The following is a 25,962-nucleotide window of genomic DNA, read 5'->3' as shown; positions in this document are numbered from 1 at the left end:
AACTGATTCAGCTGCAAGGTTAACTCCAGTAAGAACTATTTTTGGCTTACAGAAACAGACCTTCCTTCTTTGGTATCGTGGATTAAACTACATGGTGTTTGGTAGAATCAGAGAAGGTCAGCTCAGAGCAGAAGAAGGAACAGACACAGAGTGAAATCAAGATTGTCCAAACACTGGAATAGCAAATAGTAGCTTTACATTTACCTGCTTCAAAGCCCGCTATAAGAAAAATAATTCTCACCTACTTCACAAAAATAATGAATTTGAAAACAACCAGTAAGGTGCATTTTTTCTGCCCACTGACAAAATATAAACACAGAGTATATAATATTTTGCATTCTTCAGCATTTGTTTTTCAGGAATTCTAATATACTCCAGACTGAGATAATCCTTTTATTTTTGAGAGCCTGGAGACAATTCATTCCATAATTATACAAGTTATTTAACCTTTCTGTAAAGCAGGAGATGCTAGTTTGTATGAAATAAAATAAAGAATTCGATTTAAAAAGTTGTCTGATATGGTGTGGCTCATTCTAAAATGCAAATGTCATGGTTTTGACTAAGCTTTATGGTTCTGAAGCAGTTTTAAACCTATTTATATTCTGTGCCACTAGTCTGGAAGGTCCTTGTTTTTCTGTGTGTCTGGAAAAGGGCATTTTTGTTTCTTACAATCCAGCACTGACTGAGATCCTGTGCCTCTAGAGAAGAGAAAACACTTCTATTTATACCTTAGCTCTTGTTATTCCTGATTTGTCAGAAGCTGGTTTACAACTTCAGTATAACTATTTTTATATGATGCTGCCCTGAGAAGCTTTTTAGGGAAAGTGCTTTGTAAGTGGAAACTATATTGTTCAACAGCCTTTCCAGCAAATAAAGCCTTTTTCAATCCGTCGTGCACAGCATAATAGGATGCATTTCACAATAAGATGACTTGCTTACCAAAAAAAAAATCGGAGGCCACAAGGCCAAAAGCTACAGTTCACAGAGTGGCAGCAGTTGTACTGCCTTTTTCCTGGGCAATCTCTTCCTCAGCCTTTGCCTTGCCAGCTTGTCCTCTTAGGCAAGGGCAATGGCGACCATGTAAGAACAGGAGGGAGCTCTGGTTTCTGAAGCCTGACGTTGTTACTGAACCTCAGAAAACTTTTCTTGTGTGATCTTTCCAAGAAGTCACAGTCCATGTGTGCTCTGGATATTACAGGGTTTCATTCCATTAAATACAGTGTAAGAGCATGTTACCAAGGCCTAAAAGGAACACCCTAAAAGGATGTTGTTTAGCAGTAAAAGAGAAATGTTATGCCTGTGATGATAAATTCTTCATTCAGTGAATAAATCAGAACATCAATCCAAAGCTGTCAGAAACTGCCTTATAATGTAGAACCAATGACACTGCTCTCAATGATGCTTATAGTCTCCCAGGAGCATTCATAGCAGTGCACAAATGAACGAAGCCTGAGGATTACACTGATTTAGTGCAGTCTAAATCCATGGCAATGCAGAGATGCCCAACTCTGCGAAGGAACTGGGCCTTGGAGAATTCCTGCTGTATTTATAGCACTCCACAACTGTGTGATACTGGATTATGCTAAGGATGTTAGCACTCTGTCACATCTGCTCAGCATTCCTTGCTGTACCCCTGCCTACTTCTGTACCCAAACTGCAAATTAGCCCTATGTAACACAAAACCAGCTGTCAGCGAAGATGCTCACTATCCATTCCTCATAAGTGGGGAAAGCCTATGTCTCCCTACAAAAATCCCTGGGCTATGCTTTGATGAAAGGTTACTAGTGGAACTGGAGAAACATTTCCAGCCTTCAGATATATTCAGACAGTCTTGTGCCGAGAGGGTCTGTGTTTCAGCTATGAGATAATTTCAGCTGAAATGCTCAAGGAGTAAAATACCCTTCGGTGACTGTGTGTGGTGCGTTGACCCTGGCTGGATGCCAGGTGCCCACTAAAGCCACTCTGTCACTCCCCCCCCCAAGCTGGACAGGAGAGAGAAAAGAGAACGAAAGGTTCATGGGTTGAAATAAGGGCAGGGACCAATTACCATCACAGGCAAAACAGACTTGCCTTGGGAAAATGAATTTATTGCTAATCACATCAGAGTAGGATAATGAGAAATAAACCCAAAACCTAAAACATCTTTCCCCACCCCTCCATTCTTCCTAAGCTTACACTTGGGATTTCCAATTTCTCTACCTCCTCCCCCTGCAGCAGCGCAGGGGGAGAGGGAATGGGGGCTGTGGTCAGTTCGTTCATTCCATCTTGTCTTTGCCACTCCTTCCTCCCCAGGGGGACTCCTCACACTCTTCCCCTGCTCCAGCATGGGGTCCCTGCCACAAGAGACAGTCCTCCATGAACTTCTCCAATGTGAGTCCTTTCCATGGGCTACAGTTTTTCATGAACTGCTCTAGTTTGGGTCCATTCCTCATGGTTCAGCCCTTCAGGAACAGGCTGCTCCAGTGTAGGTCCCCCAGCAAACCTGCTCTAGCATGGGCTCCTCTCTCTGCAGGTTCTACCAGGAGCCTGGTCCAGCATGGGCTTCCCATGGGGTCACAGCCTCCTTTGGCCACCCACCTGCTCTGGTGTGGGTCTCCTCCGTGGGTGTCAATTGGATCTCTGCTCCAGCAGCTGGAGCACCTCCTCCCTCTCCTTCTCCAGTACCCTTGGTATGTGCACAGATGCTTCTCTCACATATTCTCACTCCTTCCTCCAGCTGTTTTTGCACAGCAATATTTTTCCCCCTTCTTAACTGCATTTTCCCAGAGGCACTACCTCCATCACTGAAGGGCTCAGCCTTGGCCAACGGTGCGTCCATCTTGGAGCACTGGCTCTATCAGACATGGGGGAAACTTCCAGCAGCTTCTCACAGAAGCCACCCCTGTAGTCCCCCACTACCAAAACCTTGCCATGCAAACCCCATACACAGTGACTGAATCAGTTATAAAGCTCTTTGTTTTTGCCATGTTTATCTTCTATGTGATGGAGAATGATTTATTTCTGGAAATGCTACAGGCTGGGTTTTTATCCATTTGCCTTTATTTGACTGTGGAATACTTTTTTAAATTATTTTTTTGGAGGTTAATATTTTTCTCCCCACATTTTTCCTTATGTTTCACTGGAGACATATTTTGGCAGTTTAACTTAAGACAGACTATCTTGAAACTCTCCTGAAATCAAAGTAATTTGACTATCTTCAAACTATTTCCTAACCTCAAGGCCTAGCAAGGGTGACTACTCCCACTGTGTCCAGGGCTGCTGATCCTGTGTGGAAACATTGCTGTCTTTGTAGGGTACCCTACAGATACTGATGTGGCTCTGCATGGCTGTGCTTACAGGAGCAGACCTTTTGTTACAAACCTCTAAAACACGAAACATTTGAACATTACAAAGAGATTTTCCACTGACTCAGTTCTTCCTGTATCTTTGAATGGAATTTTGAGCCAGAACAAAATGATAAGAAGTCCTTTACATAGACTTATCAAATTTTGCAATCAAATAGCAGGGCTAACCTTTTTAGGTCTAAGTTGGGCTTTTGGTGCTGACTAAAGAACACTGCAAAGATACTTGGGTTGAAAATAAAGGAGAAGTACTAGGAAAAGCACACAGTACCCCAGACCTTTAGGGTCTGGGTCTGCAGCTGCATTACTGTGCTTAATCTGTGCTCTGGTAACTGAGTGTTTCTACAGTCTTGTAGAACATGTTACTCTCTCTAATCCAAAGGAAAATACGTAGAAAGAATCATGGTGCTAGTGGTGCTTGTCTGTTCCTCACTGCTTCCGCTCTGCCTCCCCCACACACCTCCCAGTGATGTCTGACGTGGTCTGCACACTCCAGACCAAGTCATGGAGAACTGTTATGCTGCTGCCTCACCATATAGTCCTTCCTCCCAGCCACGTGCAGAACGGCTGTGCTCAGCCACTGTTTAACAGCGGCAGGAGGTGTAAGCTAACACATTTTAATTTGCATTCCCTGTAGGTTGACAGTGCACTGCTAATTCCAGTGATTCAGACTGCAGTTTCATAATAGGTTTGAGCCAATCCATGGTTATTCCACTGCTGAAAGGCTCAGTCCCCACTCATGTTTTTATCCTTGTCTCATGTTCCCACACCCTCCTCTACATCAGATCTAGAACCCGTGCAGCCAAGCAGTGAGGCAGATCAGTTCTCTGATTCTTCTAAGTCAGAAAACATTGACCAAGCAACAATAGTTTCCGCCCAGATCAGCAAGTTGCTGTATTACCACATGATAGCTAGTCCAAAGCAAAGGAGAAGGAGGTTAAAAACACTCCTTTCAGCCTGATCTTGGATCAGCTTGAGCCAACTGTGAAACCTCACCCTCTGTCAACACCAGGCAATTCATTAACTCGGTTGTGTATCCAAGTCCTAACACTCTGGCTCCTTGTTCACACAGGGAAAGCTGCCTGTTCCACTCTTCCCCCTGTACCCTCTGGGCTCAGACCCCAGGAGTGAGGGAATGACCATGCTTCCTTTCTGTATCTTTACAAAACTCTGTCCTGGGAAGGAGCAAGCCCTGACTTTCTTGCATTTATGTTGTGACGTACTTGCACAGCCATGAATGGGGAAAATTTCTTCCTGACTTACTCAAGCTGAACAAGGGCAGCATATCCTCTGGTCCTTCACATGTCCTGAGATCTTAGAGGTAACTACACTACACTCACTGTAGACTATCAGTTGGGAAACACCAAAGCCAAAGCACACCACACAATGCTTCACATCAGCCATCAGGAATTTTTACCCACTTCCTGACAGATTTCCTGATGGTTCATTAAGAGTGATTAATCAGCCTGACCGTTAACCCCCTGCATTCCTGAGAGATTAATTTCAGTACAAGACCTCCTGCATGCAATTTCTTTGCTTTCTGGAACATCCTACTATATTAAGTTATGCACTGTTTCTATAAAGAACAGTGACAAGCATTACAGATGCATGAATTCCCCTGAAATGTTTGGTTTGTGGTGAATGTTGGAAATAAAACATACAACATTCACAACTCTGCAATTTTTAATTTGTATGTCATCTAAAAAGCACAGATGAAAGTATCTGTTTTACATTTCAAAGCCCCTATACAGCATGTGCTTTGAAGGCAGGTAATAGTGATGGGAAATGAACCCAAATTAAGATCAAGGATGTTAAGAACACCCACTTTGAGACATCTGTGGGCTGAATCCAGAGCTCCAGATCTTTCGTGAACTAACAGGAGTCGTATGAGCTATCCATCCTTTGAAAGTGAGGCACAGCTTGGGAACCTCAAAACTGAGATATGCAGAATTAGTAAGTGGACTCCACAGCTTTGCTGGACTCTCAATCAGGATCAGAACAGAGTTGCTCCCACCTCACTATTTACAAGAAAAATACTGCAAGTTGTCTGTGAGGTGATGGCTTTCTCTTAGTGCACACTAAAGAAAACTGGGAAGGAGCACAGGAGACCTTCGTTCTGATGTGTAATAATATTCCAGTATGCTGCTCAGCACTGGAGTACAAAGTTATTCTGTGTTACAGACTGTGTTAGTCTAACCCCAGAAAGCCAACAAAGTATTCACCCACAGGGAGCACTCTGTTTTCTGAATCATCGAAACAATTCAGTGTGATGATGCTCATATAAACACCTTTCAACTCCAGATAGCATTAATGAGAGGTGACGAATTTATTTCTTTCTTACACAATGGAGTAAGAGCACTGAACCAGGAATTCCACATGCCATTCTGAAAACAATGGATCCATGTTGCTGAACCTGTGAGACTCCCATCAACCAAACAACTCATCACTACTCTGATTTCTATGCTACACAGAGTAGTAGATATTTCAGCAAGGAATATTTCAATTTGGGATGGATACACTTCTGTGTAAATTTCCTGTTTAGGATTCAGCGAACTTTTGCCTCATAGCTGCCTCTTTCCTGGTTTCCCACTTGAGCTATGTTCTTTCATTTGATCTGAAAGTTCATACCTCACAAAGAAACTCAGAAACAGCAGAGGAAACCCCCCACACCTGGTTTGTTTTCATTTTTGGGTTTTTTGTTTTGTTATGTTTTGGTTTTTTGTTTTCATTTTTTGTTTTGTTTTGTTTTTTGTTTTTTGTTTTTTTTTTCCTAAATGCATACAAAATACTATATGACATACAAAACACAATACTGGAAAACTCATTACACTTTAGGTGAACACAAACTCTCCAGTGGCACTCTTGCAAAGTACAGCATATATACCATGATGTGTCAACAAAAGGGAAGCACAAGGACATCATTGCTACCAGATATATGATGGACTTTCAGTTGAATATGCTAAAGGAGCTGTATCTACCTTTCCCAGAGTCTGAACTTGCACAGAATCAAGAGTCGTGGTTGAAGCCTGGCACTAAATATAGCAGCTCTTCAGAAGGTTGATTTGTACTTCTCAAACTGATTTATCAAGCCTCAAAAACATGCAGCTACTGTACTACTCTAATCAAAAGCTTCACTTATCTCATTTCCTCAAGGAGTACTTCACTCCTTTCATTTTTCACGTCACACTTGCACCAAATTGTGATTTTCATCCTAACAAAGCTCACGCTTACAGGTTAATTCACAAATTTCATTTAATGAACAAATGAAACTGGAGCTGCCCAGAATATGTCACGATATTTTGATAGTACACTGCAAATTCTGGCAGTGGGTTTCCCTTTCAAACAATGAGCTCCCCAACCAGGAAAGAACTGTGCAAATTGTCACTGACTGGATCACCCTGTATCATGTATGAGGCTGACATGGCTTCAGGACCCCATAATCTTAACAGCTAAGTAAGAAGAAGGAAATCTCTGTGCTGGGCAATTTCACTAGCCACATGTGTTTTTTTTTCCTCTCAGTCTGAAAATGCCAAAAGACTCTTAGTGATCCCGTCTAATCTGACGAGGAGCACTCAGAATGACACAACTGCCATCTCGCCTGGAATTGATCAAAAAAACATTCTTTTTTTGCACGAAAGCTCCATATGCTCGAGTGCCTCTTTCAAAACCACAGTATCTAGCCTTTGTTGGCTGGCCACTGCTTCTGCCTACCTCTGAACTACACATCCTGGGAGGGAAAAAAAACCACCAAACTTCAGGAGTTTTTTTTGTCTGAGCTCACTCTAGCTTTGTCCTCTTGCCAGCTCCCTGCATTCTTTTTCCAACTGAATTTCTGTAATCGTTTCTTTGAGTACTCAAGCTGTATCTCCTCTCTCAGAGTTCAGTTAGATGTGACTTAACAAGCCAGAACTGCTGCTCTGCTGTAGAGTACTGTTCACTGTTACCCACTCATTCTGTTGTCCTTAACCTGTGGGGCAGGAATGCAGAAAACAGGGCTCCCACACCTCACTCAAGGTCTTCAGCAGTAGGTGAGCACCAAGGTATTCTCTGTGGGATTCCCTGTAAAATGGATCTTTCCAAGGAAAACACTGCCTGCTTAATGATTTCAGTAACAAAATCACAGACAACAGCAATGAGGCACAGGCTTCTAGAGACTTCCCTTACCTTTTTCCCATTATTTCTGTGTCTATTTGTGCTTTGAAATGAATAAAACAAATACTCCTTATAGCTATTTGGGCAGCTGACAAACACCGCTGCCAGAATTTGGGAATTTGTTTTTCTACAGGTGAGTTGTTCTAGAACAGCTGTTTTTATGTCTTCATGTCTACCTCTACAAACATAGACACAAAAGAAAACCCTGAGGAAAGTGACAAAATCATCACACTCAACTGCTATTAAGCCAAGTATATAATAGCCAAAATTTGGCTATTAAAGACACCCCTATAGATTACTGCTATCAATCACCAAAACTTCAAAGCTTTGACTTCCATCCATTTCTCTTTCCATGGGGCAGGCTACTAAAGATTAACTCCTTTATTCTTGATAAGAAATGCAACTTCTGGCATTTTCTGTGGTTAGAATTTGCAAAAGCAAGACTGATTTCCCCACTATTCTCATTTCTCTGTTCTTGTTCTTTTGAAAATCTAATTACGCAATATCACCGATCCAACTCAAACTTTTCTGGTTTCTGTACAGACCAGAATTACTTGGCAGTGAAAACTCTGTTGGAGGAAATCAGGAAATCTGATATTGTTCAATATCAACATTACTGCAATTGGCATTTCTGGGCAACTAAGTAGGTGAGGGGCTCCAGAGCCAGGTTTGCCTTCTCTCTCACCATAGACAGAACTGATGTGAAGAAACTGAGAAGAGTAAGTTATCTTCCACCAAGCCTGGACGATACCTGGTTCTGCAGAGAATAGCTTTGAAGAAGAAAAGGAGAGATATTACATTTGTAAGCTAACCATAAAGAGGGAAAAAAATGATGAGGAGTTTGGCCAAGAATATGCTGCACTATTACACAGCAGATCACATTTGCAACTTCCTACGGCTCAGGCCAGAAAAAGATACTTGGGAAGGTGACGCTCTGGATGTGCCAGAAGCGCCAGCTTCCACTAGCTATTTTTAACTGCAGGAATTTAATTAGAAGGATGGCTGCACACAGTTGGGTCTTCCTTCCTCTCGATCCTTTGTGCAACGTAGAAATCCCTGAGTGCTATGTACCATTACTGGCCTTCTGTGCATGCACTGGCACACCAGTATCTGCTCTGACACAGGGTGAGCTACATGCTAGGACTGAACATGCTCTGGAGAGCCTGTGCTGGCTTCATCATAAAGTCAAGGGGATGACAGCAAATCAAGAAAAGGGATGCAGCATGTTTTGCTGCAATGATTTTGAACTGAATTGCATTGCAAGCCGTAGTTAGCCCAAGAGAAGCAATAAAAGGGTCATTTCCTACTCTGCTCTTGACCTGTATAAATCATACCATTGTTTCATTTACTAAAACATCCAGAAGTGAGATGGCACAAAGATAGCTTCAAGATTTCTGAACTCAGCTTCCCTAGACCTCATCAGAATGTAATCTCAGGTGGAGATGTAGGATGCTGTATCCCTCACATGTTCTGGCCCCCAAACAAAACATTTCAGTTGCTGCATAAATGCTACCAGCATCCCTACCTTTTTATGTCCAGACCAACCAGGTGGGTTAACTTCTAAACTGGAATATTTCTTAGTATGGCAGTTCTTAGTATGCCATTAGTGGAGCCAGAGCACTTGTCCTTGTAGCATATTTCCATAAACTCCTTACAGGCTCTTCGAGAAGCATCCAGTGCAAAGCAATTCTGCATTGCTACGTACTTTCTCATTTATGTGGACATTTACAATGATGCTCAGTTCTAAAAATGAGACAATTGATAGCCGGACAAAAATTTTCCTCCAGTCCTAATTTTTTTTAAAGAGAAGCATAGAGAAGAAGTTATGGTTAAACAAGGGAAGCAGGTTCACTTGCCACTGATTAAGCCAGTCTCTACGTGCTTTTGTTTGCCATCTACAAAACAGCAGTATGAATATAATTTTACCTCATGTTGTAAGTACCCAAGTAGGAAATAATGTAAGGTGCTTAGCAACTTTTTGTATATGTATACATGTATAGGAATGAAGCTGTAGGACAGAATGTCATGACCTTTTACTGATCTTGTGTAGCAAAACCAAACAACTCTTGTTATCACTAAAGTAACATAGAAATTCAGCTTTACTATGAGGTTTTTGTTGCCTGGCACTCTACAATCTTAGAAGGGGCTTAGAAAACTAAATATTGGCTTAAATCTTCTTTTTTATAATATGTCTTCATTAAGTACCCCTTGTAATTTAATGCAATTTGTGGCAAATGCTAATACTGCTTCTCCCTGTCAGCTGTATCTCTGTTAAATTATGCATTTCCATCTGGAAAGAAACTGTACAGGACTGTAGGCTCCCTTCTACTTAGAGTCAGGAATGGAAAGGGATTTAATTAGATGCTCCGTGGTTGAGAAAAGGACTAGAGCAAAGCTTGGGTGGTCCATGGAATCTTCCACTGGAAAACAAGGCTGCAAATTGTACTGTACAAGCCTGCTTCTGTTTGCTCATTTTGTTTACATTGTTTGTTCTTACAGATTAAAATAGACAGTTACTAGGCAGATAAACAGTGTTTCCTTCCATGACAATGTTGTCTAGAAGTTAAGAGAGTAGCATGGGACAATATAAGCCTGTGCTTCATTTTTGGCTGCATCACTCCAACTCCCTGTATAACTTGGAGCAGGACATTTTTAGCTTGTGCTTCAGCGCACCCAATCACTAACATTTTTGTTGCATTTTTCCTATTTGTAAAAGGGGGATAATATCACTTTCTGCTCTCCAGGAGCAAAAAGGGTGCATCCAGCTTGCTCCACCTTCTCTTGGTTGACTGCCAATGCAGAGGGATACAACTACTGCAATCCCTCTTCTGACTGGATACCTGTACACCCTTAGGTGACTGACCAAGCCTTCAAAAAACTGAGAAGGCCTGAATCAGAAACAGAAACATGTGAGGAGCCAAGCAAGTCTCATCTAGACTTAGCTGTGAGTCAACTCAAATGCAGTGATTTCAGTCATGTGCTCTTTCCCAGTTCAGCTGAACTTCAGAACATAATAAATGCAGCTTTAAATAGATTTACAGTGCAGATCACTGATTGGAGTGCCTGGCAGATTAACTTACTCCTCATGGTTTTTCTATTCCAAAATTCAATGGATTCCATATTTGCAAAGGGGGGGATGCAGAAGGCTAAGTCAGAAAGTGGGCTATGACTGGAACTAGACTTATTTATTAACCTATTTGGGTTGCATGTTAAAGAAAGGAAGCTATTATGCTGTTGGTTTGTGGGATGTTAATGGGAGCTCCGGGCATAATTACTCTACTGATAAATAAGCTGTTTGCCCAGTAGTAAAAAAAAAAAAAAAAAAGGAAAAAGAAAAAGAAAAAGGGGAAAAGGTTAGGTTTTAGGGTTAGGGAAAAAGGAAAAAAATAAAACCTTTGTTGTCCTTTTATTCCTTGCTACATCCTTGGGTAGGAAAAGGTTAAACAATCAACAACATTTTTTCTTTTCTTAGCAAGTTAGAGAACTGTACATCAGACACATTGTCTGCCAAATGCTTCATTTACTACCAGCTGCATTTTTACTTTGTTGGGAGATAGCTGAAATAAAATCACTGTTCTTTGTGCAAACAGCATGCTAAATAATGTAGGGCTACAAGATTATTAAATAGCAAAGGCATTTGATAATATTAGAGTCAACCACAAGTCCCACTTCTGCTGATGCACAGAATTTTGAGTAATTAGTCATTGCACCGAGTGTTGTATTTATATCCCCTTGAGCCTCAGACGTTAGGCCACAAAGTCAGGAGACAAAGAATTGCTGTTATTAGGAGGACTGTTTTGGATTTATTTATATTCTAAGGCTTTATTTCAGTGTCCACTTCACTCCTCTGGCTCAGGCTTCCTCCAATCCAGAAGATACAGCTAAGTCAGAGAATTTTTAGTGTAAACCATATTTTTACAGACGAGACCTCGCAACTTCATGCAGAAGTACTTCAATGAGTTTGCAAAGCCCCCAAAGAAGCACAACTGGCCTGAGGTTATATGACAAGCCTGGGAAAAAGGCCTCCCAGGTTCTGTTCTGATCTCTAACAGACTTCTCATGGCTTATATGCAACACATTAATAGCAGCTCCAATTTATGGACAGATAAATTGGGATACAAAGAAGACAAGTAGCTCTCCCAAGGATTTACAGCAAGTCTTTTGCAGAGCCCTGGAACTCTTACTCAGTCCTTTGTTCAAATTGCTAAACCACACTGCCTTCTTTAGACCACAATTGCTGCACAGGCCTGAATACTGTGACATATCTAAAATTATATAGCTATACACTTATATGAGGCTTTATTAAAATAAAGGTTGTGTAACATCTTTGGAGTTCAATACAAAGCTGCTCAGTGAGTAGTCTACTGCTTAAAGACACCCTTCATAATTCTCTCCCTTAGTAATAGAGACAGATATAATATATATATATAATAAGAATTATGAGGAAAACAACAGGATTTGAACACAAAATATCAAATGACAATTCATATTGTAACAATGAACCTTTCTTTTGCAGAATTGACATGAAAAAACAATGGAAACATTTATGATTATGACAAATAGTATGTGTTGTCTGTCTCTGAGAATATTGTACAGTGAAGAACTATGTAGACTAAATCATGCACTTATGACAAATTTCAGGCACAACTGAGTAAATTAAATTTTAAATATTATCCTGTCTCCTCAATGAGTTTCCTGTTTCTAAGCATGGCAGCTTAACCTGTGACCTCTTCAGCTTGCCTCTGCAGGTTGTGCACTCCCTATATTTGAAAAACACAGCCAGAAAATGCTGGTACTATAAGAAATTATATGGTAAATTTAATGGCTGTGCTTAGAAATACTGTGAAATTAAACATTCTGGGTTCTCTGTGAGATTTAAAAGGCAACCATGGACTTCTGCTATTACTAAAGGCACCATTGTGAAAAGGGGTTCTAAATTTTCATTTAAATATTGTGTACCCAAGTGTGTACATTTGCCTTTCCAGAAAATACATCCATGCTGAAGCCAGATCTGCAAATGGAACAAAAATTAGAAAGTCACCCTAACTGATGCAAGTATATACTCAGCATCTTGATCCAAGCTGGGCTCTGGAGCAAACACAGGCTACAAAAACTAACCCTAGATTACCTCCCTCCCCAGACAGATCTCCATCCTGTAACCTGGAAATGGGGGAGTGACAGCAGGGCAGCTCTGGCTTGTTTAGTCAGAGAGCAACCCATTTTCCACTAATGCAGGGGAGATTCTGCCAGTGCCATCTCCCTGTCCTAGGCAGGACACCCCAACTTCAACTGCAAGCAGCAACCACAGAGCAAAGTCGCAGAGCCAGCAGACACATTCCAGCCTGCCATAGCCACCAACTGCCAGACTGCCACACTTCCAAAGGAGGTCTGGCATGGATGACCCTCTGAACCCCAGATCCCAAGTTCCAGACCTACAGCTCCAGACAGCCCAAATACCTCTGCAAAACCTACCTGCACACATCAAGCCCTAGGCAGGCCTCTGGCAGAACCTCAGGGGCTTGACTTGGTCCCTAGCTGTCACTTGAAGTGCTCAGTTCCATATGATCCCATAGTGCTTTTTTTTTGCAAAATGGAAGGGAACTAATCTCACTGCTGGCCAAATTCCAGCTTTGAGTAATTACATTCTTCTGACAAATTTTCCTTGGCAGTTTCAATGGAATATAATTAGTAAATGTAAATAGACGTAAATAGTGCTGTAAATTACACTTTGCGTGATTGTCAGAAGCAGAGGAGGAGAGTGAGGGTGAAGGGGCAAATAGAGCAGAGCTTCGTTCTCTGATATGGGTGTTGTGGCCTTCTCTCTCCTCAGACACACTCTCTCGTAAGTGCACGTCACTGCCAAGACAGTGTGTTCAGGGCTTCTGCAGCAGGATCATCGTGTGGTTCATTACACAGATCCACTTCACCTCAAGTACAATTCTGACATGATGTCATGTCCCACAGCTGTTTGTGAGCAGCTGCCATGTTCCACCTCAGCTGTGCTTCTGCTTCAGCAGCAGGCAAACTGCTTCACACACACACATGCAACTGCAAAATGAGCGTACATGATATTATTGTTTTCTATGAAATGCTTATCAAATTTGTGAATGGTTTGTGAAACCTTCTGCTACCAACAGAAGAAGTGTCATATAAATGGAATTATATAATTATCCTTCACTGCTATTTTAATGCAGCTTCATGTACTATTTTCACCTAGAGTGGAAATAGCTTCTCCCTAAAATAAAGTAAATGCATATACTTAACTCCATGTAGTCAAGTACATTTAAAAGCGACTATTTAAAGCAGTGAAAATAGATTATAATATGCACCTATCTTATGTTAGTACTTTATTATGTGTCAAATGTCTCATGTACATCATCTGTTTCAAATACAAACTGATATGGCCAGTGGGCTTAATTAGATCTTTCTGTCATCCAGAAAATTCAAGGATGATTTTCCAATAATTCACTTATTTTTCTGTTTACTCAAAATTTGCATATAGGAAACAGCTAGCAGAAACTAGTAAAATGAAGGGAAAGTTAATTTTCTTAACAAAAGCTTGCGGCACTATTAAGCTATAAGAGGAGAAACAGATGTTTCAGCTTTACAATACCATGTCTTGCAAAACTTCCCTCTGAACGACTATTCGTGCTCTACATGTTTTGGACTGTGTACGGAGAGCTCTGCTAACAGTCATGGGAAGCATTGCATACATTACTAAAGCCCACATAAAGATAATTAGTGCTAAAAAAAAGAATCAACAGGCCTTTTTTTCCCCCCTTTATAGTATTGATTTAGTGTGGGTGAAAAATGCCAGATTTTCAGTCTTGAAGATTCATGTTCCACCACAGAGTGGGAGATGGAGCCAGCTTTTCCCAGCCCTCTGCCAACAAACTCTTAGCTTAACCATCTCAAGGGCCAGGAAGAAGAGCCAGGCTCTACGGTCTATCAACCCTTAGTGCCTCTGATGAACCTGTGAACATGGAGAATGGGGACCACACAGGCTGGGGCAAGGAACTCAAATTTTTAATCTTTGTGGCTGTATCTACCCTAGTATTTTCTTGTTCAAAAATTCTCAAAATTGCAGAAATGACCAGCAGTCAGTATTGAAGTTGCACTGCTGCAGAGAGGACTCTGGGTATTGCTGCAGTGGTAGCAGCCATGGAAAAATGTATACAGTGGAAGAGGCCTTTGAAGCTCATTTTGTATCTTACATATATATTTCCTACATGGCAAATTCTGTTTTAATTTTATTTCTGTAACCTTTTGCAGACTCTATGATGGGGTACACACATCATTTAACTCTTTGTCTGGCAATAACTTTACTTTCTGCAGATCTAAACAACATCGACACAGCACGTAACCAGATGTGATTTTGCTGGCCCTTCAAGATGCTGAAGTCAGGGCATTTTAAGGTAGCAACTTTTATTTTTTTACTATCAAATGCCATGCTAAGAGCATGTACATGAACAACTCTGAATACTCTGTGGACAAGTGGCTACTTGGTAAGCCACCTCACAGCTTGACCCTTCTCCCGGGGAAGGATCTACTGCAGAGATGCCCCTGAAGAGAGTAACATGTCCTACTAGAATGTTTAGTATTTATTTTAATAATAGAGCAATCCAGGTTAGTTGAGGATGACATTATTTTGCCAAGTGTTTGTAAGGGTTGCTTTAAAACCACTTGCTTTCAGGCAAAGTCATAATCAGGCTAAGCAATGTAAGACTTTTATAATGGAAGGCCAACACATATTTTTTCATTCAGTCTGCAAAAATAAACTGAGCACAGCTGTTTTACTGAAAACAGCCCACTGGTATTTAAGTAGATTAACAAAATTAACTGTGAAAATCCTATGCTATCTGAAAGCCAATAACCTGTTGGCCACAAGGAGGCAGGGCAAGGATTTAGTACACTCAAAGAAAATGCTTTTATTTAAAGTTAAATTAAAAAAAGAAAAGAAACGAAAAAGAAAAAAATAGAAAACAAGGAGCATTAAATTAGTTCAGTCATGAAACTCTAAACTGCTAGGCAAGATAAAAAGCACTTTTTCATCCAGTGTGTGGTTTCAGAATTGCTGTTTTATTCCAAGAGCAGCAAATATCTTAAGATACCAAACAATAGCCGATCTGGCAGCAATTTTCTTCTTTTGAAGAAGCAGATCACTCATGTTACTTCTTCATCACTTCTGTGTGATGCAGAAGAAAACCCTAATGCTCAGCTTTGATAGAAGTAGTGAATTTACCAACTCAGAGCAAGAAGCCGTACTGCCAGGTTCACAAGGTGTTGCTCCCAAGCTATTAAATCCTGCTTCTGGGCAGCTTTGGGAGCTGTGCCTTTCACTCCCTTGGCACTTCTAATTCTAGGCTAAAAGCAAGCAGAGGCTGTTTGGCATCTGTAGTGCCCTACCAAGAACCTTATGCACAGTACCGGACAGTGATTCCTCCCTCCCTCCTTCCCTTAACTAGAACTTGGAGACATTCCAAAACCAGCCCTAACCCAAACTTCTAAATGACAAAAGGGCAAAAGAGGAAAATAAAGCCATAGTATCTCTATTTCACAGTTAAATTGAAAACTATCATATTTAACAATGAGACAACACTATCCATGGCATTTGCATACCACAGTCCAAATCTATGAGTGATCTTCTGGTTGAGATGAAGTGACTTTCCTCTTGGCTCTGCCACTGCATGCTACTGACCTAGGTAATTTCGGTCCCCTATACCTCTGTTTCCTCATCTTTTAAGCAACTGCCTTTCTTCTTTGTGAATCACTATGAGGTCCATGGATAAAAAACACACTACAAGAACTAATAGTTATTAATGCAATTCAGATATGGAATGCACCAGATGGTAAAATCTCCAGGACTTTAATGAACTATTGTAACAGAACATATGTAATATGACGTTATTATAACAGGCATTTAAATGTATAGTTAGTACATACAACGTGACCTGTGCTGCTCTCAGTAACTCCACTGGAATTATTTTGGATTTATGTCAGATAATACTAGGAACACAAAATAGCCCCATATGTGCAATGTGGTAAGGTTTTCATAGTAATGTTATCTTAACTATTGCCTGTCCTGTTTTTATCTGTATCTATCATTTAGTTCTGAGAAGGAAATAAAAAAAGTACCTAATGTCAAAAACTAAAATGCCTCTGACCAAGTATTTGACTAGGCAAAGGTGAAAAAAAAAAGACTGCAGTTCAAGCCACTGGCATCAGACATTACAGTCAGAGGCAGGTTCTTACTTCAGTAAAGGATGAACATGAAGACACCGTATGTATAATAACTCTAGCTCATCTAAAATACAGACTATAAAACTCAAGTGAACTGACATTTAATACATGAGAGGCTGGAAGCAAGATATCAATTTCACATCATAAATTAGCCTTTGTGCTAGTGCCCAAAGATTTGGCTGATTACTCATTGCTTTCCCTTAGTGCTTAAGCAGTCTTTTCCAAAGCAAGACAGTTAAACCACAAAAACGTACCGTAGTGTCCACAGCCCTGACCTTCCCAGCAGGAACGTGCTTTGGAATGGGTTCTTCTACTGATATCATCATGCAGCCTTCTGCTCCAAGAGTAACAATTACAAGCTTACACCCTCTTTCTAACAGCATGCGTCCCACCTTTTCAGCATCTTCAAGGTTGCCAACTGGGATGCCCGTTAAAATCTCTGCCTGGAAAACAACCCACGCAAATGAAAATCATAATCTGACAGCATTCATTTTTGGACAACAGTTGCACTCGAAAACGGTATTTAGTATCTTTTTAAAATGTGTATTATAGGATGATCACAAAACCACTTTCTACACTGATATTTAGATATGCCTTGCTCCTAGCTGGAAACCAGCATGCCTTTCAGGTGCAGCAGACTAATGCAAAGAAGGGTAGGCAGAGAGAGATGCAGAAGGCATGGGTTCTGTTTCAGCTTCTACAACTTACCTGGCACACAACCCTTAGTAAAATCACATTTCTCCCACATGCCTCAGTTTTTTCATCTGTGAAATGGACACAATGACACGGTCTTGGCAAAAACACTTTGTGGTTTAGTGTGAAAAATGTTACAAGACAACTTGGTCACTATTGTTGAGGGATATGTATCTCTAAGTGAGAAACTTTTTAAATACTTTTAAAAATTCTTAGTGTCAAATTAGAAGGGAAAATTCTCTTCAAGGAAAAAAAAAATGCTTAACTTTGACCACTTTGTTTAGTTTTATATACATTTTTTGATGAGAATACCTAACATTTATCTGAAGCTGTCTTTGGGGAAAGGCCCATTACAAGACTATTATGTATTTGTGTTATGGCCATGGCCATGTCCATGTTCATAAACTTCTGTCAACTGTGTTGGCTCTGTACAAACATAGATAAACTCTTCTTCTAACAGACGGTGACCTTAAGTCTACTTCTTCCAGTTGGGTCTTAAAATTATTCTCTTGTAGCTCCACCCAACTAAGAGCAAAATTTCCCCAAAATCTGCATTGAAGACTCCAGAATCAAACAACATTTTCACCTCTTCATACATTTTCTTGATGGCACAGCACTGTCAAGCATCATGTGCTTTTCCACTTTTTTTTTGGCAGGGAAGAGAACGAGAACGAAACAGGACGAAAAGGAAATAAAAATTGTCTTTTCTCTGAAGCAGGCAGTTCTCCTGCATAACACAGTATGCCTTCAACTGTAAGTAAACAGACATACTGTTTTGCCATCCATACTTAATTTTGTCCTGCTTGCCTGAGAAAAGGGAAGTCTTACTATAAGGTTGCTGCTGTAACCTGAAGAATGCAGCCTGAAGTATTTCCAGATAGCTCCCTTGTAGCTGAACATAACTTCCACACTCTTAGGGCTTATTTTCAGTGGAAAACTTACTTTGGAACCTCTTCAGCAGCTAATCTCCTGACCTCTGCTACAGGGGCAGCTCAACTTCTTGGGAAACAGCTGCTGAAATATTTCAAACTACCTTCCTCTGCCTGACTGAAATTTGAATTGTGAAGCACACATACTTCATGTAACAAACTGTAAACTATAGTGATTAAACAACTGCTCCATGGAGCACAGGCCATGCCTGTAGTAAAGAGAGGGAGGGCAGACAGCTGGGGACAGGAACTACTACAGCCATCTACAAGCAAACCGCCCCCAGCTGTGAGTCAGCGCCTGCTCACCACTGTCATTTCCTGAGTTTCAGCCTGACCCAGGCGAGAGCAGCCACCCTTAGGCTCTGAAGGGCCAGATTATGCCAACACACTCCCTAGAGTTTATAGTATCACTAGCAGAGGACTTACTGGTTTTAATTTTCTTCTATGACCAAGTTCTGCCGTCCCTACTTAGACAAATGCACAATGATTTCAAGCACTGTTGATCTGATCACTACGAGAGGGAGGCTGGTGTGGCAGGAGGTGATGGGTAAACTTGTGGGCTGCAAGGGCAAGGTGTGGTTAACATGTACACAGAACTTAAAACTACTTTTTTTAACCACACTGATCCCAGGCAAGAATATACTAAGCTTTAAATTATAAGAAGGCAACTAAACTGACCCAACTTTCTCTTTGGCATGTCACCATGCAACTCAAACTTCTTTTGCAGTATGAACTATTTAAGCAAATTAAACATATTTCAGTTTTTAAAAGGTTATAAGAGTATTTAAAAATACTGACTAGTTTCAAAATGTATCTCACAAAGCATTTTGAATGTATCTTGCAAGTTTTGCAAGGAGTTAATGCACTAATAATATTTTTGGAGTAACTGAGGATCAATGATAAATAGTATTAAAATATACACATAATCTATTCAGGCATCTAAAGAGTCTGTGTCTCTTCACAAATTTTAAGATCTCTGGAGCAGGAACTATGCATTCCTGTATTCAGAACACCTAGTACATCATGTTACAAGAATAAAAATGGATTAACACAAATCCTTGAATGAAACTGGGAGGCTGAATTTCCAGTGTACTTTATGAGGGCCAATAATTCCAAACATTCTACCTATGCTGCAAAGTCTCCAGGATGAAAGTGGATTTGGTTTTGGTAGAGAAATAGTAAATCTAATATGGGTTTACTTACCTAGTATACTTCTGTAAGCTCATGAGTAAGGTAAATGAAGTATTTAAATACAATATTGTTCGTCATGAAACGCACATCCTGTATGCTTAGCATAAAGACTGTACTCCTCTTTGTGCCTCCTATATCCCAAGTCAACAGGATTTTTTGCTTGAGTAGGGAAAGAATTGTTCTGGGACTGATATATGAAGGGTTTTTCAGAAATCTTTCTTTTCATCTTTATATTGATTATACCAATAAACGAAATTTTTTTGAACAGACAGGAGTCAGTATAAAAGTAGATCTTTGGCTGCTTGAAACCATTATCATCTAACTCATCTACAGCAGGATGGTAAAGCTAAAAAACACTGGAACAAGCTGTAAGAACCATAAAAGCAGCAGAAGCCAGACAGATTCTGTGCCAATAATTAGAGATTGCGGTAAATGTCAACTGATGTTAAATACTATAGTGAGTTCTTAAGTTCCTCCCTTCAGTAGAATCTTATTTAAAAAACAAACTGTGGTACAATTGAAGGAAATAACTAATGGTTATGTAAAGAAAAAATTAAATAACAATACTAAAAGCCCAATGTGGACATTTGCCATATGCTGTACAAAAGAGCAGCAAATTAAGAATATTATTTTTCTGCAACTAGTCTCATAAAACTACTCAGTTAAATGGACCTCATAAAGCAAGACAACATTCCACACAACTGCTGTCAGAATTAACCTATGATGGATATTATATAATTAATCTACAAAGAATTTTGTTTACAAGAGTGGTAGAAAAATTTAACTAAAGCTTTTAATTTCATTGATATGAAGATTCTTGACCACAGACTTCACTAATCTTAGTTAACACTCCATCTCTCTTTAGACTGCAGAGTCTAGTCACGGTAAGTTGACACAAACCAGAACTGCTACAGAAAAAAATCGCCCTTCCACTCCTGTCCACATGGCCCATTCTCTTGTGCCAGCACAGCCATTTATGTGCCCTGGAAACAAACTGGATTTCAGGGCACATCTGTGTTAAAATTAACACCACCCCCAGTTCCACACCACCCCCAAAAGTCAATCCAAAACAATTTACTTCTTTCAACAGCAATACTAGTTTACACTGGCTAAAAGTGAGAATGAACCTAGCATATGAACACTCGCCAGTTGTTCCTAACTGTGGTGCATTTGGGGCATCCGATGGCTTACAAAAATGTACACAGACACTTTCGTGAAGATGTTCTGGATCCTCTGCTAGGCATCTGCAAGACCAACTCTGCAGCATCATATCTAGTTTTGGGATCTTTGGCACAAGTAAGACACTGTCATACCACAGCATGCTGCGATGGAAGGTCATCAAGACAGTCAGGTGACCAGAGACAAGAGGAGGCTGGGAGAAGCAGGCTTGTTCAGCCTTAAGAACTCCCGGCTAAGGGGAGATGTTATTGCTGTCTGCAGGAATTTAATAGGTGGGTACAGAGAAAAGGAAGCCAGAGTCTTCTTGAAGAGCCACAGGGATAGGGCTAGAGTCAACAAGCACAAACTGGAATATGGGAAATTCCAGTATTAGGACAAGCTTTTTCACCACAAGGGTGATGAAGCAGTGGAACAGGTGCCCAGAGGTCATGCAGTCTCCAACCCTGGAGATTCAGAACTTGACTGGGCAAAGTCCTGAGCAATCTGACCTCAACTGGCCATGCTTCACCACGGTGTTGGACTAGAGACATCCAGAGGTCTGTTCCTAACCTCTACAATCCTATGATCCTCGGCAAATCTAAACTGGTGAAATAACAAGAAGTGTTAATTCTTTGGGGAGCAGTCTACCATTTGGCCTGTTTTTTGTAGACCTAACACAATAACAACTTTGCAAGTGTTGCCAGGAACTGCTGGAAGAGAAATAATAAATAATAACTGGGAAACTGTTCCAGTTTTAAGGCTAATCAATCTAAAACTACATATGATCATTTAAAATATTTTTAATTTCAAATATTTAAACACAGTAAGCCAGTTGGCTAAAAACTTGGCTTGTACCGTAGGAGATTTCTTTGAGAATGACAAAATAAGAACTCAATCTCACTAATTCTAACACATGTGGACAGTCCCAGAGAAGTAGTGCAACAGATTTGGTGTATAACCAATTGCAAGATCAGGCCACAAGCCAAGCTAGTTCCAGTTGTTTCAAATTATAAAATTTTTACGTATATACAGGCAAAAATACTTATCGTCCTAGAATAATTAAAAGCTGATTGAAATGAATTGGCCTGAAGCTATTCCTTTCCCTCCCAAAAGTAACATCTTTCATTTTAGACTAAATATGGGAAATTTCATAGTTTCCAGCGACTGATAAAATCGGGTTTAGAACAAAGTTGGAATTAAAATATACTGTGAATTGCTGGCAACTTCTATGTAATGGCAGAATAGTTGTTCTCTATTACTTAAAAGAGAAAAGGCTAATTCAAGAGATATTATGAAATACTTATTTATAGTATTTTATAAAAGGACCTGTTTTGACTACTAGAGATATCAATTATATTTGCTTTAAAAAGATTATTGTCAGTATTAATCTCTCTTTATTAATAAGCAGTATCTTAAATGTCCTTATCCCAGACTACAGATATAGTTTTACAAACCTGATATTCTCTGAATCTCACAAAAGTCAATCCTGTCTCTTGATTTTGGACATACTAACAAAAATTTACCTTACTAATATTTCTTCCAAAAAGTGATCTAGCTTCTGGTAATAGACAGTAATACTTAAAAAGAAACAGTGGGAAAGTATCTATTTTTCTTTATTATTTTTTTATATCTTGCAGCATTATTTAACAAAATTAGCAATTAACTTACATTTAGTTATGCTGCTTTCTACCATTGAAGCCCAAAGTATTCTGCTTTGCATTTAATTAAATCTTTGCTAGGCCTTCTTTAGGTTACAAGTCTGATACCCACTTTACATTAGGGAGAAAGCAGTTCCCTGTTTTGCATTAAAAACAGTGTGACAAACTTAGTCGTTCATTGTTTAGGAGTTTTCCTTCTCCTGAAGGGCTCCTCAGTATTCTTTAAATGGAGAAGCAGCTGTTTTTCAAAACATTTAGGATCAAATTGAAATCACTGATATGCAATGTATTTTGGTTCCTAATCTGCAAGGCTGTGTAACTGCATGTACACACTAAATAAGAAAAACAACACATGAACTGTATTGACATTGTGGTTATGCCTAGAGCCATCTGCAGCAAGGAATCACACAAATACGTGGGAAAAAAAATGGTTAGTATTCCAAAGAGCTCATCTTGTACAGGGTTGTCTCGTTTTCAACATTTATAGATGACTGGAAAGAACAACCATTAGTTTTCACCAAGATGACATTGGATACACTTATTTTTCACTAGAAGAACTAAAGGAATGGAGAACTAGCACATTCCTGCACAAACCTCGGGGATTAGACTGTGCTACATCTGGGAATTAACAAACTAGTCTCAACAAGTTTGATCTTTCTGGGAAAAGATAAAACTGAACTACAGGCTAAGCAAAGAAAGAGCTGATAACCTTGCAAGATTTGTTCTGACTTCTTTTTTTTCAGGAACCACATAAAAAGAAAGTAATGTCAGACATAAAGAAAATTGTTATTGCAACAAGCAAGAGTGAAAAGAACAGCTTGTGAAGAGCCTTCTAGACAAACTAATGGTAGATAATTCACTGATAGAGTAATTCTGTTTGCTTCTCTCCAGCACATAAATCCATAAGAACAAGCTGTGCTGTTATACCAGATACCACATGTGATTTCATTAAATCCTAAAGCATTTAATGAAGGATGGAGTATAAAGTGTTGATGTTGTATTTGATATTTGCATGTTTGGCAGCCGACACCCCATGGCTGACACTACGGCTGACATATTTGAACTTTTATTCCTTGACAAAGGGCAAACCCCCTTGACCTTCATGGCTGTAAATAACATAAACTTCTGACTCAGAAATAATTCAGCTCATCACAAGGACTATCCCCTTTTCCTCATCTTTAATAATACAAACACTCCACACAGTGTATGAGATGTCTTAAGCTAAATGGCTGGTGTTCTGCTCTACAGCCAATACAATTTCTGTTTCACACATACTGTTCACGCATTTTCTGCAAACCACAGGATTTTACAACTTAAAAGTAGTTCTTGGTGAACAACAAAGATAGGGACATTTTGGTAAAATTGTGATGAATACTTGTAAATTACTAAGAAATGCAAACCAATCAATAAAAAAAAAGTCTGTGTAAATTTAATCTTGTCTTAGCACACACACGTGCTAAAAAGAACGTCTTAGAAGCAGTTGAACTGGGTAGCTCTAGAGTTCATCTTTAAACCCAGGATGATTTATTAACTATTTAAAATACTTTCTGAAGATAAAGAGGAAATTTTTTTTTCTGGTAGTACCTCAAAATCCCAAATAAAATATCCCAAAAGGTGTAAGGCAGGAACATAAATAGTATTTTGGCTAGCTATTCGAGACTTGGAAATTCCAAGCAGGAGGGGCAATGGAGCTGGAACAGAACATCTCAGGAAAGCAGCTGTAAGCAAAGCATTCAATAATTTCACCAAAGAGAATAATAATTTTAAAAAATCCAGAAGAATAACCATTTGCTCAGAGCAAAGGCACATCTTATGCAAATGCTCTTTTATAACTGTGACTGCCAGTAGATACTGAGGGAAATTAAAAAAAAAGTAAAAAGATCTTTTCCCTATATATGTTTGGGATCATCAAAGTATTCAGTACTCCCTGATTTAAGAAGATGAAGGAAATGCATATATAGTTAGCTGAATGGATAAAGCTGAAAAAAAATCAGAATTATCTTTAGGATTTGTAGAATCAACTTGTTTTTAATTGCCATACAGAGATGTGACTGGTAACCTTTATTTGGGTATGTAAACATTTATCTCCATATCAAACTTCTCGAGTGTATTCATTACAAAGATTTGAAATTAAAGTAAGTCACGAAAGAAAACAGAAAACAGATGGCATATGAACATAAAACAATTACTAAAAAAAACAACTTTCGAACTTGTGACATAAGAAAACCAAATGCTTCATTTTCCTCTTTTCTCTGCAAAGAGAAAGGGACAATGGCAATAGTTCATCCCTGAAAATCAGTTCAATACAAGTCAGACACACAGAGAGCATGAAATCAAACAAAATTGATTATTAAATTCATGCTAATGTAATTGATTTCAATGCAAAGTTTGAAAAGGTTATTGTTAAAAGCAGAGGCACTTATGTGCCATTCTTGTTCTCAGAATATGCTGTAGGAATCCTACACTTGGATCTGCCATGCTGCCATGATACAGTTGGCAGGAACTTCCATAGGTCTAGCATTTCCATAAATTCAGAAGAGATGAGCCTCATCAGCATTAGAGAGCATATTTCTGTGCCTGACTTGCTTACGGTGATCCCAGCTATCTTCACATGGTAATTATTTTTTAAAAGAAAATAGTAGAAAAGAATGCAAACTGTACCCCCAGCTCTGCAGGAAAGGTAGATGAGTGAGCAGGGATCTATTATAATTATACACCTGTATTTCTTGTTCTCCAAATAGAAGTAATTTTCTTTTCTCCATGTGGTGCTAAAAGTAATAATGCACCCTGGCTCCAGCAAACTACATTTCTCAAAGAATGTCTCTTTCAAGACTGTCCTCTAGCAATAAGGTACAACAAAGGGAAAACTTTAACATGTGTGTTGCAAAGAGCAATGAGAGAAAAGTCAGGAATAGACAAGTAATGAAAAACAAAGTTTTGTTTCTAACATATGGGGGATAAGTTTTCACGGGGAAAAGAAATTAACTAGTGGCATTATGAAAAAACCAAACTACAAACAACATTTACTAAATACTGGGAGAGTAGAGGTGTCCTCTTCATCAATAGAATTGAGTTATGATAGCTGTTGAGTGTCTGAGCTGCAAATTTTATCACTGCCAGTAATCCTGGAAACTTTGGCTTCCAGAGACTTAAAGAGCCACAGCATCTCTCACCTTGCTGTTATGTTAATTCCTGAATTAGTATCTGAACGTGGCAGACACATAATAAAACATCCCAGAATAAAATTCAGATGTCCTTTTGAGTTACTTAGACTGACTCTTAAGTGTTAGAAGACTCGTGGACTGAGAACTTCTGATACGGTTTGTCGTGGGATTTAACAGAAATTTCAAAAGAGGGCAATTGAGTCTTGAAGAACTTACTCTGGCAGACACTGTCATCAGACAAAAAAGTGCTGTAAGTAAGCAGGATCGTGCTTTTCTCTTAGCTCTTCGCCCTACTTTCTACCCAAAGGTATCATGTTCACTGCAGAAATCATGTTTCTTGGAGGTAACTTAAACTATGACCAAGGCATGTCTTCTATCCACTAGGTTACTTCTCCTACATTCCTGTTTATATAAAGAGAGGGTGAGGGGAAGGAAC

The 25,962-nt window shown here is 39.6% G+C and overlaps 1 protein-coding gene across 2 annotated transcripts in view; it reads right to left on the bottom strand.

Annotated features, from left to right (window-relative positions):
* Positions 1 to 25,962, bottom strand: part of RBKS (ribokinase) — a 69,847-nt gene that overhangs the window by 3,988 nt on the left and 39,897 nt on the right. For both annotated transcript variants that reach the window (XM_027887078.1, XM_027887079.1), the window contains one exon: positions 16,988 to 17,176. In XM_027887078.1, coding sequence (XP_027742879.1) covers positions 16,988 to 17,176 — 189 coding nt within the window. The remainder of the gene's footprint in view (positions 1 to 16,987; positions 17,177 to 25,962) is intronic.

Source organism: Empidonax traillii, unplaced genomic scaffold, assembly GCF_003031625.1.
Source record: "Empidonax traillii isolate 1590-97213 ecotype Southwest subspecies unplaced genomic scaffold, ASM303162v1 scaffold202:size1011777, whole genome shotgun sequence".
NCBI lineage: Eukaryota > Metazoa > Chordata > Aves > Passeriformes > Tyrannidae > Empidonax > Empidonax traillii.
Note: the sequence above shows the minus strand (reverse complement) of the source record. Positions and strands in the feature narration are given on the sequence as shown.